General features: G+C 53.9%; 1 protein-coding gene across 1 annotated transcript in view; it reads left to right on the forward strand.

Annotated features, from left to right (window-relative positions):
• DBF4B (DBF4 zinc finger B) overlaps window positions 1–8,361 on the forward strand; it is a 46,884-nt gene extending 38,523 nt beyond the window's left edge. The window contains 7 exon segments of the mRNA XM_011940106.1: window positions 3,161–3,269; window positions 3,472–3,596; window positions 4,429–4,553; window positions 6,683–6,798; window positions 6,800–7,103; window positions 7,106–7,188; window positions 7,191–8,361. Of these exon segments, the coding sequence (XP_011795496.1) occupies window positions 3,161–3,269; window positions 3,472–3,596; window positions 4,429–4,553; window positions 6,683–6,798; window positions 6,800–7,103; window positions 7,106–7,188; window positions 7,191–7,346 (1,018 nt within the window). The 3' untranslated portion in view covers window positions 7,347–8,361.
• The last annotated feature ends 6,027 nt before the right edge of the window (window positions 8,362–14,388 follow it).

Here is a 14,388-nt window from a genome sequence, read left to right on the forward strand (position 1 = left end):
AGACCAGCCTGGGCAACATAATGAGACCACCATCTCTATTTTTATATTTTTAAAAAATCTGGCCAGACACAGTGGCTTATACCTGTAATCCCAGCACCTTGGGAGGCCAAGGCAGGTGGATCACTTGAGCCCACAAGTTTGAGACCGCCTGAGCAACATGGTAAAACCCCACCTCTACTAAAAATACAAAAATTTGCCAGGCATGGTGGTGCAAGCCTGTAGTCTCAGCTACTCGGGAGGCTGAGGCTGGGGAATTACTTAAGCATGGGAAGCGGAGGTTGCAGTTAGCCAAGGTGGTACCTCTGCACAACAGCCTGGGTGACAGAGTGAGACCCTGTCTCAAAAAAAAAAAAAAAAAAAAATTTGTGTTCCCTTTTATGGCTGCAGGGTATTCCATTATTCCATTATATGGAATGTATTTACTGTATTTTATTTAACCAGTCTGTTATTCATGGATGCTTAGATTAGCTCCAATGAAAATCATGTTCAGAGTAAATTTGCAATTTTGAACAATTGTATTTGTGGAGTAAATTCCTAAAGATAGAAATATTGGGTCAAAAGATATAGGCATTTATAATTTTGATAAATTCAGCCAAATGGCTTTTCATGCAGGAGATACTGTTATGCCCAGACCGCTTATTCCCCAGAGAAGACCACCAGAGTCCGGAGTCAAAGCCAAGCGGCAAGGATCTTTATTACAGGTTCGAACCTGGAACTTCCTCACTAGTCATGAGACGAGCGGGAAAGTTCCTTAACTGGGCTCCAGACAGCATTTTTATAGTCGGGGTAAACAGGCACAGAGTCATAGGGGATTTTGTACACATCAGACTTAGGACTGGCTGACATTTGAACAAGGTGATTTGGCTGATTATGATCGGTTCCCGCCATTGCTGGTATTTCGGTTACATTTTGAAACACTGATGACGTCTATCAGGGGCTTGTTTTCCCGGTCTGCTCACCTGGTCTGTTCTGCTTTCTAGATTCCTGGAATTGTTTGCCTAAGTTAGTTCGGGAGTTGTTTTGTAGCCCTGGTCCCTGCTGTCCTGGTCCCTTTCAATACCAACTTATTTGTTACCTGCACTGCATGAGAGAGGCTGTTTCCCATCCCCTCGCCTCATGCTGTGACTGGCAGATATGTTGACCTCCAGTATAACAGATTAAAAACTGTATCTCAGTATAATTATAATTTTTGTTTTTTCTGACTATGAATGAGGCTAAGTATGTTTGCATATGTTTGGTTGTCTGAGTCTCTTTTTACGTGAACCTTCTTTATATACTTTGCCCATTTTTTATTGGGGTTATTGATCACTTTAATTATTTGTAAAGAGCCCTTCTCCTATTAGAAAAATGAGCTCTTTGTCATTAGTTGTGAATATTTTCTTTTCTCTGCTCACTGTAACCTCCACCTCCCAGGCTCAGGCGATCCTCCCATCTCAGCCTCCCAAGTAACTGGGATTACAGGTGTGCACCACCACACCTGGCTAATTTTTATATTTTTTGTAGAGGTGGGGTTTCACCATGTTGCCCAGGCTGGTCTCGAACTCCTGGGCCCAAGCGATCCTCCCACTTTGACTTCCCAAAATGCAGGGATTCTAAGCATGAGCGACCGTACCTGGCAGTTGTAAATAAATCAATATATATATATATATTTTTTCTTTTTTCTTTTTTTTTCTTTTTTTTTGAGACGGAGTCTCGCTCTATCGCCCAGGCTGGAGTGCAGTGGCCGGATCTCAGCTCACTGCAAGCTCCACCTCCCGGGTTTATGCCATTCTCCTGCCTCAGCCTCCCGAGTAGCTGGGACCACAGGCGCCCGCCACCTCGCCCGGCTAGTTTTTTTTTTTGTATTTTTTAGTAGAGACGGGGTTTCACCGTGTTAGCTAGGATGGTCTCGATCTCCTGACCTCGTGATCCACCCGTCTCGGCCTCCCAAAGTGCTGGGATTACAGGCTTGAGCCACCGCGCCCGGCCTATGTATTTTTTTTCTAAGCCTCCCTGAGCAGAGAAGTTGTAAATACTTTTAAAAGACAACAAAACCCCAAGTTTGTGGTTTGTCTTTTAACTTTGCTGTATTAGTCCATTTTCATACTGCTATACAGACCTGTTTGAGACTGGATAATTTGTAAAGGAAAGAGGTTTAATAGACTCACAGTTCAGCATGGCTGGGGAGGCCTCAGGAAACTTACAATCATGGTGGAAGGCAAAGGGGAAGCAAGGCACCTTCTGCACAAGGTGGCAGAAAGGAGAAGTGCCGAGCGAAGCGGAAAGAGCCCCTTATAAGACCATCACATCTCATGAGAACTAAGTATCACAAGAACAGCATGGGGGGAACCACCCCCATGATTCAGTTACCTCCACCTGATCTCTCCATTGACACTTGGGGATTATGGGGGTTACATTCAATATGAGATTTGAGTGGGGACACAAAGCCTAACATGTCATTTGCTAATGATTCTTTGCCAGGCATACATATTTTAAAGTTGTATATAGTTGAATTTATGAGTTTTTCTGTATATCTTCTGGGTTTTGTGTCATACTTAGGAAGTCTTTAAAAGGAGTGTTTTGAACTTGCCGAGTTTGCTGGATAGCCAGATAGAAATGCCCTTTAGTGGCCAGGTGCGGTGGCTCAAGCCTGTAATCCTAGCACTTTGGGAGGCCGAGACGGGCAGATCACGAGGTCAGGAGATCGAGATCATCCTAGCTACCACGGTGAAACCCCGTCTCTACTAAAAATACAAAAAAAAAAACTAGCCGGGCGAGGTGGCGGGCGCCTGTGGTCCCAGCTACTCGGGAGGCTGAGGCAGGAGAATGGCTTGAGCCCAGGAGGCGAAGGTTGCAGTGAGCCGAGATCACACCACTGCACTCCAGCCTGGGTGACTAAGCTAGACTCTGTCTCAAAAAAAAAAAAAAAAAAAAAGAGAAGGAGAGAGATAAGACAGACTGCCCACAGGGAGGTCTCCAGACGTCTTCTTCCTTGTTCCTCTCTTGCCATTCTTAGATGATTGGTACCAAGCTCAGGGAAGGCCCGCCTTCCAGTGCCTGCCCAGCCCCTTGGCCATCTCAGTCCTTCCCCTCCTTGACCTAGGCTCCAGGCCCTAAGCAGTGGCTCCTCCCCCAAGGGCCCCAGCAGTAACCACTTTGCTGCACTATGTACCCTCCCCAGAGAATCCAAGGATGGAGAGCCAAGCCTGCGATCAGCTGCCCGCACCATGCCCAGGAGGAAGAAAGGCTACTGCGAGTGCTGCCAAGAGGCCTTTGAGGAGCTCCATGTGGTGAGCCCCTTCCCCACCAAGCAGCTGCTCCCAGAGTGCCTTGAGGGATCCTGCTCACTGGGGATGAGTCCTTCCTGTGCAATCTCCACGCTGCTATGGCTATGTCCTCCAGGGCCATAGCATGGGCTGAGAGGTCAGCTTCCATGTCCCCCTCCCCCCAGGCCTCATGTAATGCCCTGTCCTCCTCTCGCCCCCCTCGTAGCATCTTCAGAGTGCCAAGCACCAGGGCTTTGCCCTAGAAGCCCATCCATATGCAGAAGTGGACAGGATCATTGCCCAGCTCAGCCACAGCTTTGTAGACATCCCTTTCCAGGCCGGCCTCCCCAGGTGAGTGCCATGCTGGCAGGCATAACTGTGTCTGCAGTCTCCTCTGTTGCCCTCTGGGTGGGAAGAGACCCTCAGGTTGGTGGCTGCTGGGACCAGACTGTGATGTTTTCCTCTTTTCTCACCTTCCTTTCCCCTCATCCTCAGTCCTGTTTGTTTTGGGGGTGGCCAAAAAATAATTAAAAGACCTCCATTTGTGGCTTCAGTTGATGAAGACTAGACCCAGACCAGACTGTGGCTCCCTTCCTACCCCACGGGCTTTGATGTGGATGATAAGCAATTCTGGCCAGGGAGCAGGGGGGTAGTTCTTGGGCCTCTCCTAGATAGGTGAAGAGTAAAGTCTTTCTCCCTCTGTAGAAGTCACCACCAGAAGGAAGGACTGCATGGGGTTTGGTGGGAATTCCAGGGCCTTCTGAGCTCCGCTTCCCCTTGCTGCCAGCAAGGCAGACCCTCTCCCACCTGGAGCTATGGCTTCACCTCTCACCCCAAATCTCCACCTCAAGCTCAACTTGCACAGCCAGGAACTGCACTGCTTTCTTCAGCTGCCAAAGGGCACAGCCTCTCCTCTGTGAAGTCATGAAATGGAATAGCCTCTAACCTATTCCTCTGGCCAGCCCCAACCACAGGCCACAGAGCCAACAGAAGTGCACACAGTGCTAACTGCTGCGGCAGGTTCAGACCCAAACAGGAGGACTTTCACACAGGGCCTCAGAGAAGGCAGCTATCTCGGCACATGAACCGCCAGCTGTGGCGGCTCTCCCTGTGCCCTCAGCCCTGGCCCAGGCCTGCTGTGAAGTTGAAACCTGCAGCTCACTGGGTGTTTCTGTCCCAACAGGTGGTCAGGTTCCCCAGCTTCTGACTGTGACCCTCTCTGTCCTGAGACTCTGCACCCCCGCCAGCCCTCCCATCCCAGGGCAGCATCTCCCAGGATAAGGAAGGAAGACAGCTGCCAGGTGTCAGGTATCCCAAAGCAGGATGGGACAGTGAACAGCATGCAGGCACCAGCTGAACGTGCAGGGACTGGTGAGGTACCTGGACCTATAGCAAGCTGCCAGGACCTGAGGGGGTTATCTGATGTGTTTATGGACACCCCAGAGACACCGGTGTCTAGGAACCCTGCTTGCCAACGCCTGCTGCCTAGCTCTGGTTTTATGGAACTCTCCTCTGGCCCAGACCTGGCACTTGTTGGCCACAAGCGTAAGGTTCAGTTCCCCAGTGGCAATGCTGAGAAGAGAGTGGGGGCCTCCTGGCCACAGGCTTCATTTTTTGTCCCAATAGCACCCAACCCCTGTGGCACCAGGACAACCGGTGGCAAGCATCTTCCCTGTCTTCCCCTTCCAGGCCATGAGTCCAGGCTCCTCACCTCCCTCCAGCCCTTGTGCCACTCACAGACCTGCCTGTCTCTCCCAGACCCCTTTCCCTGGTAGCCCACAGACAGACCAGCAGAGTTCTGGGCCACACAGCCCCACTGGCCGGGGGAAGGATGGCCCCCACGGCCTGAGGATTCTAAGTGTGCAACCCCTGGCCCTGTATCCCAGGAGGCTGGCCAGCTCCCCAACTGCCCCACAGCTCCAGGCCGGCCATCAGCCCCCCTGCACTCAGCTACCAGTGTGCAGCCCTCAGGAGCACCTGCAGAGAGCAGGTCTACCTCCCTCCTACAGCCCCTGCCAGCCAGTGCAGGAGCCAGCTGTTCCCGATGCCTCTGGGCCCCCCAGCCTCTCCAGGTGCCCTGTTGCCCTGTCTCCCAGCCCTGGTCCCAACCCTGGCCCCAGCCCCAGCCCCATGCCGGCAGAGAGCTGCTCCTGTGAGTCCCCAAGGTGCTTGGCTCTTCACGGAGCCAGGCAGCTCCAGATTGAAGGGCCACAGATACAATTTATTCCCCTGCTGCGTGCTGCACACCCGGCCAGGGCCGACCAGGACACAGGAGGGGCAGAGCCCCAGGACTTCCCCAAAAGAGCCAGAAGGGGGCCCGGGCCTGGCCTTTGAAGTCCAGCAAGCAGCTGTCACGCTAGGTGTTTCTGTCCCATGGAGCCAACAGAGCCAGCCCTCCCACTGGCCAGGTCTTTGGGACAGAATCTGGACTGGGGGCTGCCCTCTCCTACCCCCGCCTCCTGCCATGTTCCTGACCAGGCAGAGTCCACAGTGGGCTTGCCCAGCTGAGACTGGCCACCCACGCCAGGAGACAGAGGCAAAGTTGGCATGGGGAGGGACCACAAAGGAGCTGGGGCAGCAGGAGTCCTGGCCTGGCTTCCTGGCCCTCCGCAGGCCCTTGCCTCTCTGCAGAGCCGCGGGTTAGCTGTTGTTGTGCTCCACCCCCAACCCCGACCTCCTTTCCCACGAGCATGTGGCCGCTCCTGCTTTCTGAAATGCCTGTGTTTATCCCCTCCCCCAGCCCCCCACGCTCCCGCACACAGATCCTCAGGAACATATGAAGCAGAGGAGGGGCTCGAGCTGCACCACTCACAGAGCTCCCTCCCCCAGGCACTTAGTTGGGGCCCAGCACTGACCTTTCCCCTGAGCCCAGGATGTGGCCACAGCCCCCTCTGGGACCCCTCTTGGCCCTTCTCTGCCTCCTCAGCTTGAGCTGCCTGCCCAGAGTTCGGCTGTTCCGGGGCCAGTGTGTCACCTGCCAATTTCCACATCACCCTCCTCTCTCGTTCCCTCCTCTCCTTCCCCAAGGACCTCCCCCCATTTCTGGCAGCCAAGCCATTAATCTGGAGACAGAAATGGGTTTGCTATCGATTCTCTGGCCACTTTTTCTTTCATTATAATTTGTACTGTGGTTCTTCTCACTCTTCTCTGTGTCCGTGGGTTTGTCTCTTTAAATGTTGAAGCTCCCGGAAGCCTGGTGCTATTCTGTATCTCCTTTCAAAGGAAGAAGAGGGGACCCAGCTGTGGGTGAGGACTCAAGTTATTAGTTTGGAAATAGAGCAACTTTGTGTACAGCCCACCTTAGAGGTCATGTTACCCCCTTCCTGTTAAATTTTACAATTAATTTTGGTTCAGGAAATGTAAATAAATTTGTTAATAACAAATAGCAAAGAGATGGGGTTGGAATGCCATATGTCGGTCCTTGATCTGCCCTCCAGTGACCCAAGGCAGGGCTGCAGGCCAGGAGCGATGGACAGAATCACTAGATGGTGGGATGGGACCTCCTGCAAGTCACACACGTGTGAGTGCCACAACCCTCCTGCCGGCCTTGCCCAAGGGCTAAGGGCTCCAGGGAGCAGGGCTGCCTCTGTCCCTGCCCAGCCTCCTTTACCCAGTCTCATCTGGTCACTTACTTGGCTCTGCTGCCTGGGGAGTGGTTGCCAGCAGAGGACATGCCCCTCCATCACTCCCAAGAAAACTCCTTTGCCCTGACGGAGATTCCTGCTAAGGGCCCACTCCTCTTCCCTGAAGCCAGACCGTGGTTTATGTCTGGGTGCTGCTGGGTTCATCTCTTTCCTTTTGTGACATGGGGTTGCCTCATTCCCCATGACACCACACCGCTGCATGAGGAAGTTTCCCCTCGCCCCGTCTCAGACTTTGATACCTTTACCTGCTCACACAAAGCCCGTCATGCTGGGTTCAGGTGCCCTCATTGTCAGCTGCCCAGGACCCATTCCCCGAACCTCACATCCAGGTACTCTTGCCTTCCCCTCCTATCTCAATGATCATGACCTTGGACATCTCTGCCAGGCCAAACTCCAAGGCTGGAATGCTCCTCAGCCATTTCTCCATTGCGGCTTCCTGGCTGTGGATTCAGGTTAGAGGTGAACCCAGAATACCTGAGACCTGACCCAGGACGGATGGGTGCTGCTTGATGTGAATGAGGTCCCGCAGTGGCTCCTTGGCGAGAGCACTGCTCAGACTCCTTTCCACTCCAGCCCCCTTTCCACATCCCCCTCCTGCACCAGATGACTTTGACCCAGACCCAGTGGACACCGCTTCATCTTGCAGTCAGTCCCTTTTCAACATGTTTCTGTTTCTTTCTGAAGAGGTGTCCTCCCTCCACAAGTCACACTGTCTGTCCCTGGCCCTCCAGCCCACCTTGCCAACCACCCTTGTTGGTTTCCTTCTCAGACTTGCCACCTCTCCCTTCTGCCCCAGAATGCCATGCTCCTCTCCTGGAAACCACTTGAGTTGATGCAGTAAATCAACTTCAAATACTTGAAGACTCCCACCTTCTGTTCTCTGGCTCCTTCCTGCAGTCTATACCTACCGCCTCCTCTTCACCTCCTTCCCTTCCACACTTCCTTCCCGGGTAGCTCTGCCTGAAGCATTCCACTAGGATCATCTATTCCAAGGTCATGGACAGCTACTGATGACCAAAGTTGGTTCCTTTTCTCCTTTCTTTCCTCCTTGAAGCCTGGCTCCCTTGGTCCCAGCAGCCCCTCAGTGGCCTGGTTCTCCTGTCCCCCTGCCCTTCCTCACCATTGCCCATTCCCTCATTCGTTCATTCAGCACAGGCCTTGCCATCTGCCCTGAGTCAGCTCCGAGACACCTGAAGAGCCCTCCAGCTCTAACTGCTTTCCTCAGACTAGGTCCCGAGGCCTTTGTTCTTGCCTCTTCTTGCTGAGCCTTTCGCTTCTCGGCAGATGTGACCAATTGGTAGCTCCATCCCAACTTCCTTCTGCTGGGTGGAATGCAGGAGCTGCTGTCCCCAAGTCACACTGTGACCTCAGAAAAATGCCTCTATTACTCGGGCCTCAGTTTCCTCGTCTTTAAGGGGCTTGGATGAGATTATTTCAGGGCTCTTTCCTATAATAAAATACTGTGACTACCAGCAAATCTTTTATGTCCTTCCCTGTCCTGCCACCGGCAGGAATGCTACATACCTGAGAATTCCTCCTCATCCTGGACCTTGGCTCCCCTTCCCAGGGGAGTTTCAGCTGTGCCCAGCTCAAACTGTTTTCTTGATCTAAAAAATGGAGGTAATCTAGGCTGGACACGGTGGCTCACGCCTGTAATCCCAGCACTTTGGGAGGCTGAGGCGGTTGGATCATTTGAGGTCAGGAGTTTGAGACCAGCCTGGCCAACATATTGAAACCGCATCTCTACTAAAAATACAAAAGTTAGCTGGGCGTGGTGGCGCGCCTTTCGCTCGGGAGGCTGAGGCAGGAGAATCGCTTGAACCCGGGAGGCAGAGGTTGCAGTGAGCCGAGAATGCACCACTGCACTCCAGCCTGGGCAACAGGGCGAGACCTTGTCTCAAAAATAAATAAATACATACATACATACATACAAAAAACGGAGGTAATCATAGTTGCTACCTTGCTAGGAAGTCACAAGAATGAAAGCAGATATGTTTGTGAGGTATGTGGCACAGAGCTTGGCACATTGTCTCAATAAATAACATATTACCACAGGCACACATGCCTGTGAGGCCTCCTTCCTAAACTTACATAAAGCTTATTCTCACTAATTCCCACCTGGCAGTGTCCCTTGGTAACTGGCGTCCTCATCTCGGGTGTGCATTTGTGGATGAAGCTGCTGAGGGACACTGTGAGACCCCCTGTCCCAGGCCCCCTCTCAAGGGCCTTCTCTCCTCAGCTCCAGGAGGATCCCTTGCGTGGAAGAGAAGTGGCAGTTGGGCCCTTACGGATGTAACTGTGTGCCCCACAAGCCTCCCAAAGGATGAGTGTGCCTGGGATCCTGGTGCCCCAGGTGCCCCCAACTCCTCCCTTGGTGAAGGCTGAGAGCTTCAGAGATTAAAAGAGGGGCCACTTGGACACCTGAGAGGGAGGAGCATAAGGTTTCCCAGGAGAGCTATGCAGATGAGAAGAACGGTCCTTGGACCCTGGGCTGGCATCTGAGAGGAAGCAGGATGAACTTCTGTCCAAATGTTGGGCGCTTCCCCTGCTGCCACCCGTCACATCATGACATCAGGCATAGGTTCTCTCTGCACTGGGTAGAGAGAGGACCCCAAGGCCCCCAAGCCATAGAGAGGCCTGGGGTCCTGGGCAAGGGCCAGGGAGCCGGTTTGCTCCTCGGCACCTTGGACGGTGCGAGCCCAGGGTGACTGAGCCCCTTTCATGCACCAGACGCTGCTCCAAGCACAGGCAGCTCAACCATCATCCCCGAGAGGAGCACTGTGAGTGGGGGTGGTTTTCTAACCCCTGTGTCATGGATGAGGAAACCAAGGCCCAGACACGTCAGCAGGCTTGCTTAAGGTCACACGGCCAGTTCATGGGGGAGGCAGGATTGGGACTCCAGCCCAGAGCCCTGAATCCGGCCCCCTTGACTGGCATAGTCTGTGCTGCAGGCCTTAAGGCTGGGCACCAGGCCTGGACGGCCTCCACTGGCAGGAATCACTGCCCGTGGTATCACCCCAGGGCTGGAGGCAACCAGCACCCCTCCCTTACCTGGAGTTGCGGAGACAAGGTCTTGGCCCTGCATCCCCAGCTTGGCCCTTGTGCAGGAAAATTTGAGAGAATCTGCTGAAGGGCTAGAAGAGTGGCAGAAGGAAGGAGGCCCCGGCCTCCTAGGGGAGGGGCTTCCTAAGGGAGGCCAGACCCCAACCTCTCAGGACCCCACAGCTCCCTCAGCAAGAGCAACCCCAAGGGTGGCATCAGGGCAGCAGAAACAGTGGCCCCACCCTCAAGGGATGGGCGTAAGGACTGAAGGAGCCAGCCATAGCTGTGGAGTTGGGGTGGGCCCCCCCAGGGAACCCTGTGTTTGAGGGGGAGACACAGGCCTGCCCTGATCTAAGCAGAAAACAGCCCTTGCTATCAGGTCAGGTCTGATGAGGAAGACAAGCCCTGGTCTTCTGAAGTCCCAGTCTGATGAGGGACCACCAATGAGAAGACAGACAGCCCTGACCTCAGGAAGGAAGGTGGGTGAGAGAACATGAAGCAAACTTTCTGTGTGGGGAGCCCACGGCTCCTAAGAGAGCTGAGGCAAGCATAAGACAGGGGAGGTGGAACCTCAGGGACTGGGGACTGTGCTCAAGGGAGAGGCAAGAGGTCTAACCAAGGCCAGGTGCCGGGGCTCACAGATGTAATCTAATCGCAGCACTTTGGGAGGCTGAGGCTGTAGGATCACTTGAGTCCAAGAGTTTGAGACTGACCTGGGCAGCATAAAAAGACCTCCATCTCTACAAAAAAAAAAAAATTGTTAGCTAAGCATTGGCCTCATGCCTGTAATCCCAGCACTTTGGGAGGCTGCGGTGAGTGGGTCTCTTGAGTCCAGGAGTTGAGACCAGCCAGGACAACATGATGAAACCCAATCTCGACAAAAAATACAAAAGTGCTGGGCACGATGGCTCACACCTGTAATCCCAGCACTTTGAGAGGCCAAAGTGGGCAGATCACTTGAGGTCAGGAGTTCAAGACCAGTCTGGCCAACATGGTGAAACCCCGTCTCTACTAAAAATACAAAAATTAGCCAGATGTGGTGGTGCACACCTGTAATCCCAGCTACTCGAGAGGCTGAGGCAGGAGAATGCTGGAACCCAGTGGGAGGAGGAGGTTGCAGTGAGCTAAGATCACACCATTGCACTCCAGCCTGGCAACAGAACAAGACTCCATCTCAAAAACAAAAACAAAAAAGCCAAGCTTGGTGACGCCACCTGTAGTCCCTGCTATTCGGGAGGCTGAGGCAGGAGATTGCTTGAGCCCAAGAGGTCAAGGTTACAGGAAGCTATGATTGTGCCACTAGTTCTCCAGCCTGAGCAACAGAGCGAGACCCTCAAAAAATTAAAAAATAAGGTCTATCGCCTGCAATCCCAGCACTTTGGGAGGCTGAAGCAGGCAGACTGCTTGAGGCCAGGAGTTCGAGAACAGCCTGGCCAACATGGTGAAACCCCATCTCTACTAAAAATACACAAGTTAGTCAGGCATGGTGGTGCACACCTGTAATCCCAGCTACTTGGGAGGCTAAGGCAGGAGAGTGACTTGAACCCAGGAGAAGGAGGTTGCAGTGAGCTGAGATTGTGCCACTGCACTCCAGCCTGAGCAACAGAGTGAGATTCCATCTCAAAAAAAAGGGGCTGGGTGCAGTGGGCTCACGCCTGTAATCCCAGCACTTCAGGAGGCTAAGGTGGGCGGATCACCTGAGGTCAGGAGTTCGAGACCAGCCTGACCAACATGGAGAAACCCCATCTCTACTAAATATACAAAATTAACTGGGCATGGTGGCACATGCCTGTAATCCCAGCTACTCGGGAGGCTGAGGCAGGAGAATCGCTCAAACCGGGGAGGTGGAAGTTTCAGTGAGCTAAGATCATGCCATTGCACTCCAGCCTGGGCAACAAGAGTGAAACTCCATCTCAAAAAAAAAAAAAAAAGTCTAGGCCAGGCGCAGTGGCTCACACCTGTAATCCTAGCACTTTGGGAGGCAGGCAGATTGCCTGAATTTAGGAGGTTGAGAACAGCCTGGTCAACATGGTGAGATCCCATCTCTACTAAAAATACAAAAAATTAGCCGGGTATGGTGACACACGCCTGTTGTCCTAGCTCCTCAGGAGGCTGAGGCAAGAGAATCACTTGACCCCAGAGGTGGAGGTTGAATTGAGCTGAGATCTCGCCACTTTACTCCAGCCTGGGCGACAGAGCAACACTCTCCAAAAGAAAAAAATATATAGTAAGTTCTGGCCGGGCATGGTGGCTCATGCCTGTAATCCCAGCACTTTTGGAGGCCGAGGCGGGCGGATCACGAGGTCAGGAGATCGAGACCGTCCTGGCTAACATGTGAAACCCCGTTGCTACTAAAAATACAAAACAAAATGAAGCGTGGTGGCAGGCACCTGTAGTCCCAGCTACTCAGGAGGCTGAGGCAGGAGAATAGTGTGAACCTGAGAGGTGGAGCTTGCAGTCAGCCGAAATCGCATCACTGCACTCCAGCCTGGGCAACAGAGGGAAACTCCGTCTCAAAACAAAACAAAACAAAAAACAGTAAGTTCTAGCCAGATCTGCTGGGAGTCAGGGAACCCAGGAATATAAGTGGCTACCGGGGCCAGGGAGCCATATGACTTAGTCCCCACTGGAACTAGCCCAGGGTGCCAGCAGGGAGAGTCACTCTTAGGGCTCATGGGGTCTCCCCAACAGGAAGTCTAGGGTCCCAGGGCCACCGATGTGGTAGGAACATGCCTCTGGTGAAGAGACCTGGACCACAGATTGGGCTTACTCTGTGGTCTTGAATATGTCGGAGGACCCAGACTCTCCCAGCCCCGGGCCCCCACTGTGAAATGACAAACCTCACCCAGCCTACTGAGGGGCACTCCTGATCAGGACTTGCTGATGTGGCCCTGGGACACGGGCAGGCTGGAGCAGACAGCCACTTTCGTGTCTGGGGTGTGTGGTGAGGGTGCAAGGGACCAGATATACCAGTCCTCTCTGGTCCCAAATGGAGGGTAGACGTTTAAGTAGGACTAGGGGTGTCTAAGAGGAGTGAGGCCCTAGAGTAGGGGACATGCCTCTCACTGACCAGCTGTGTGACTTTGGGAAGCTCACATAACCTCTCAGAGCCTCAGTTTCCCCCTCTGTAAAATGGGGAGCACAATCTCTCCCTCGGGACTCATCATGAGTTTCCAGGAATACCACATAGTAGGCCCTCATTCCCAGGAGCCTCCTGGCGCCTACATCTTGGAGGAGGTTCTCGAGATGTCTCCAAAGCGAAGGAAGAATTGGCTCAGCCTTGCTGAGCATCTGAGTCTGGCATGGCAGGTGGTTGGGGGTGGGGGGGAGTCACTTCGTTCCCTGCATTGATGTCAGCGCCTCCTGGGAAATCGCCTTCTCACCTCTCCTGGGCCTAAAATAGAGCGGGGGATGGGGGCATCACAAGCTAGAGGCAGTTCCCTCATCCCTAGCAGAGGCCCTGGGTCTTTGGGGAAGCAGAGGACCCAGGAAGGGGTTCCCTGCCTCCAATCTTGTTCTTCAGTGACTTGTGGTCCCCTAGCATGGGTACAAAAAAGGTTAGAGTGGGGACTCATCAGCGTTCCCACCTGCCATGCCCCACCACACCCCACATCATCTCAGGTACCTGGCCTTCAGCACCCCCAGCAGAAGTCTGAGGTCCCAGCTCTGCTATTGGGACCCATCATTCCCCAGGAGCTGGGTGGAGGGCACAGCTGGGGATGTAACTTGGGAGGTCCAGTATTTTTGCAGACAGGGCAGCCTAGTCTGACTACAGAGGGAATGCTGGGGGGCTCCAGAGGTGTCTTCTGCTCCTAAGGATTGGGATTAGTAAGGGAGGGGGAGCCATGGGGCATGCTAGCAGCATGTAAGTGATCTGGCTAGTTTATATTTTATCTAGGGGGAAGGACAGGGCGCCTGTGAGAGACTCAGGAACCCAGACGGAGATGCCAACCCTTCCTGATGGTTGGAGTGACAGCGATCCCTGAAGCCCTCCTAGAGGCCGGGACATCTTTGGCGGGGAGAAGGAGCCGATGGGAAGGGGTCTGGACCGCGGGCTTGGGAGGACTCCTCAGTGACACGACCCGTAGCGAAGGTGCAAGAAATCCCAGAGGGGCGGAGCCTGGCGTTCGCCAAGAGCCTCTGCCCACCCCAACCCCAGCTTCCACAGCCTAGGGTCAAGCGGGGCGCTCCGGGCTGGGGCTGGGGCTGGGGCAGCCTCTCCGGGGTACCACGACCGAAGGCGAAAGCGGGCGCCACAGCCACGCCCCTGCCCCCGGCCCCAGACGGGCAGTTGCCGGGTCAACCGCGGGGGTCCCCAGTCCCCTGCCTCTCTATCCTACAAATCTACGAGTCCTCGGAGATGCTCAGGCAGAGGTGGCCGAGGAGGGGCCGCGGGATGAGGTCGCGGAGCGCCGCCGCCCCGCACCTGACGAGAGGCCCCTGAGGTGCGGGGAGGG

The sequence above is a fragment of the Colobus angolensis genome, unplaced genomic scaffold (genome assembly GCF_000951035.1).
Source record: "Colobus angolensis palliatus isolate OR3802 unplaced genomic scaffold, Cang.pa_1.0 Scaffold187, whole genome shotgun sequence".
Taxonomy (NCBI): Eukaryota; Metazoa; Chordata; class Mammalia; order Primates; family Cercopithecidae; genus Colobus; species Colobus angolensis.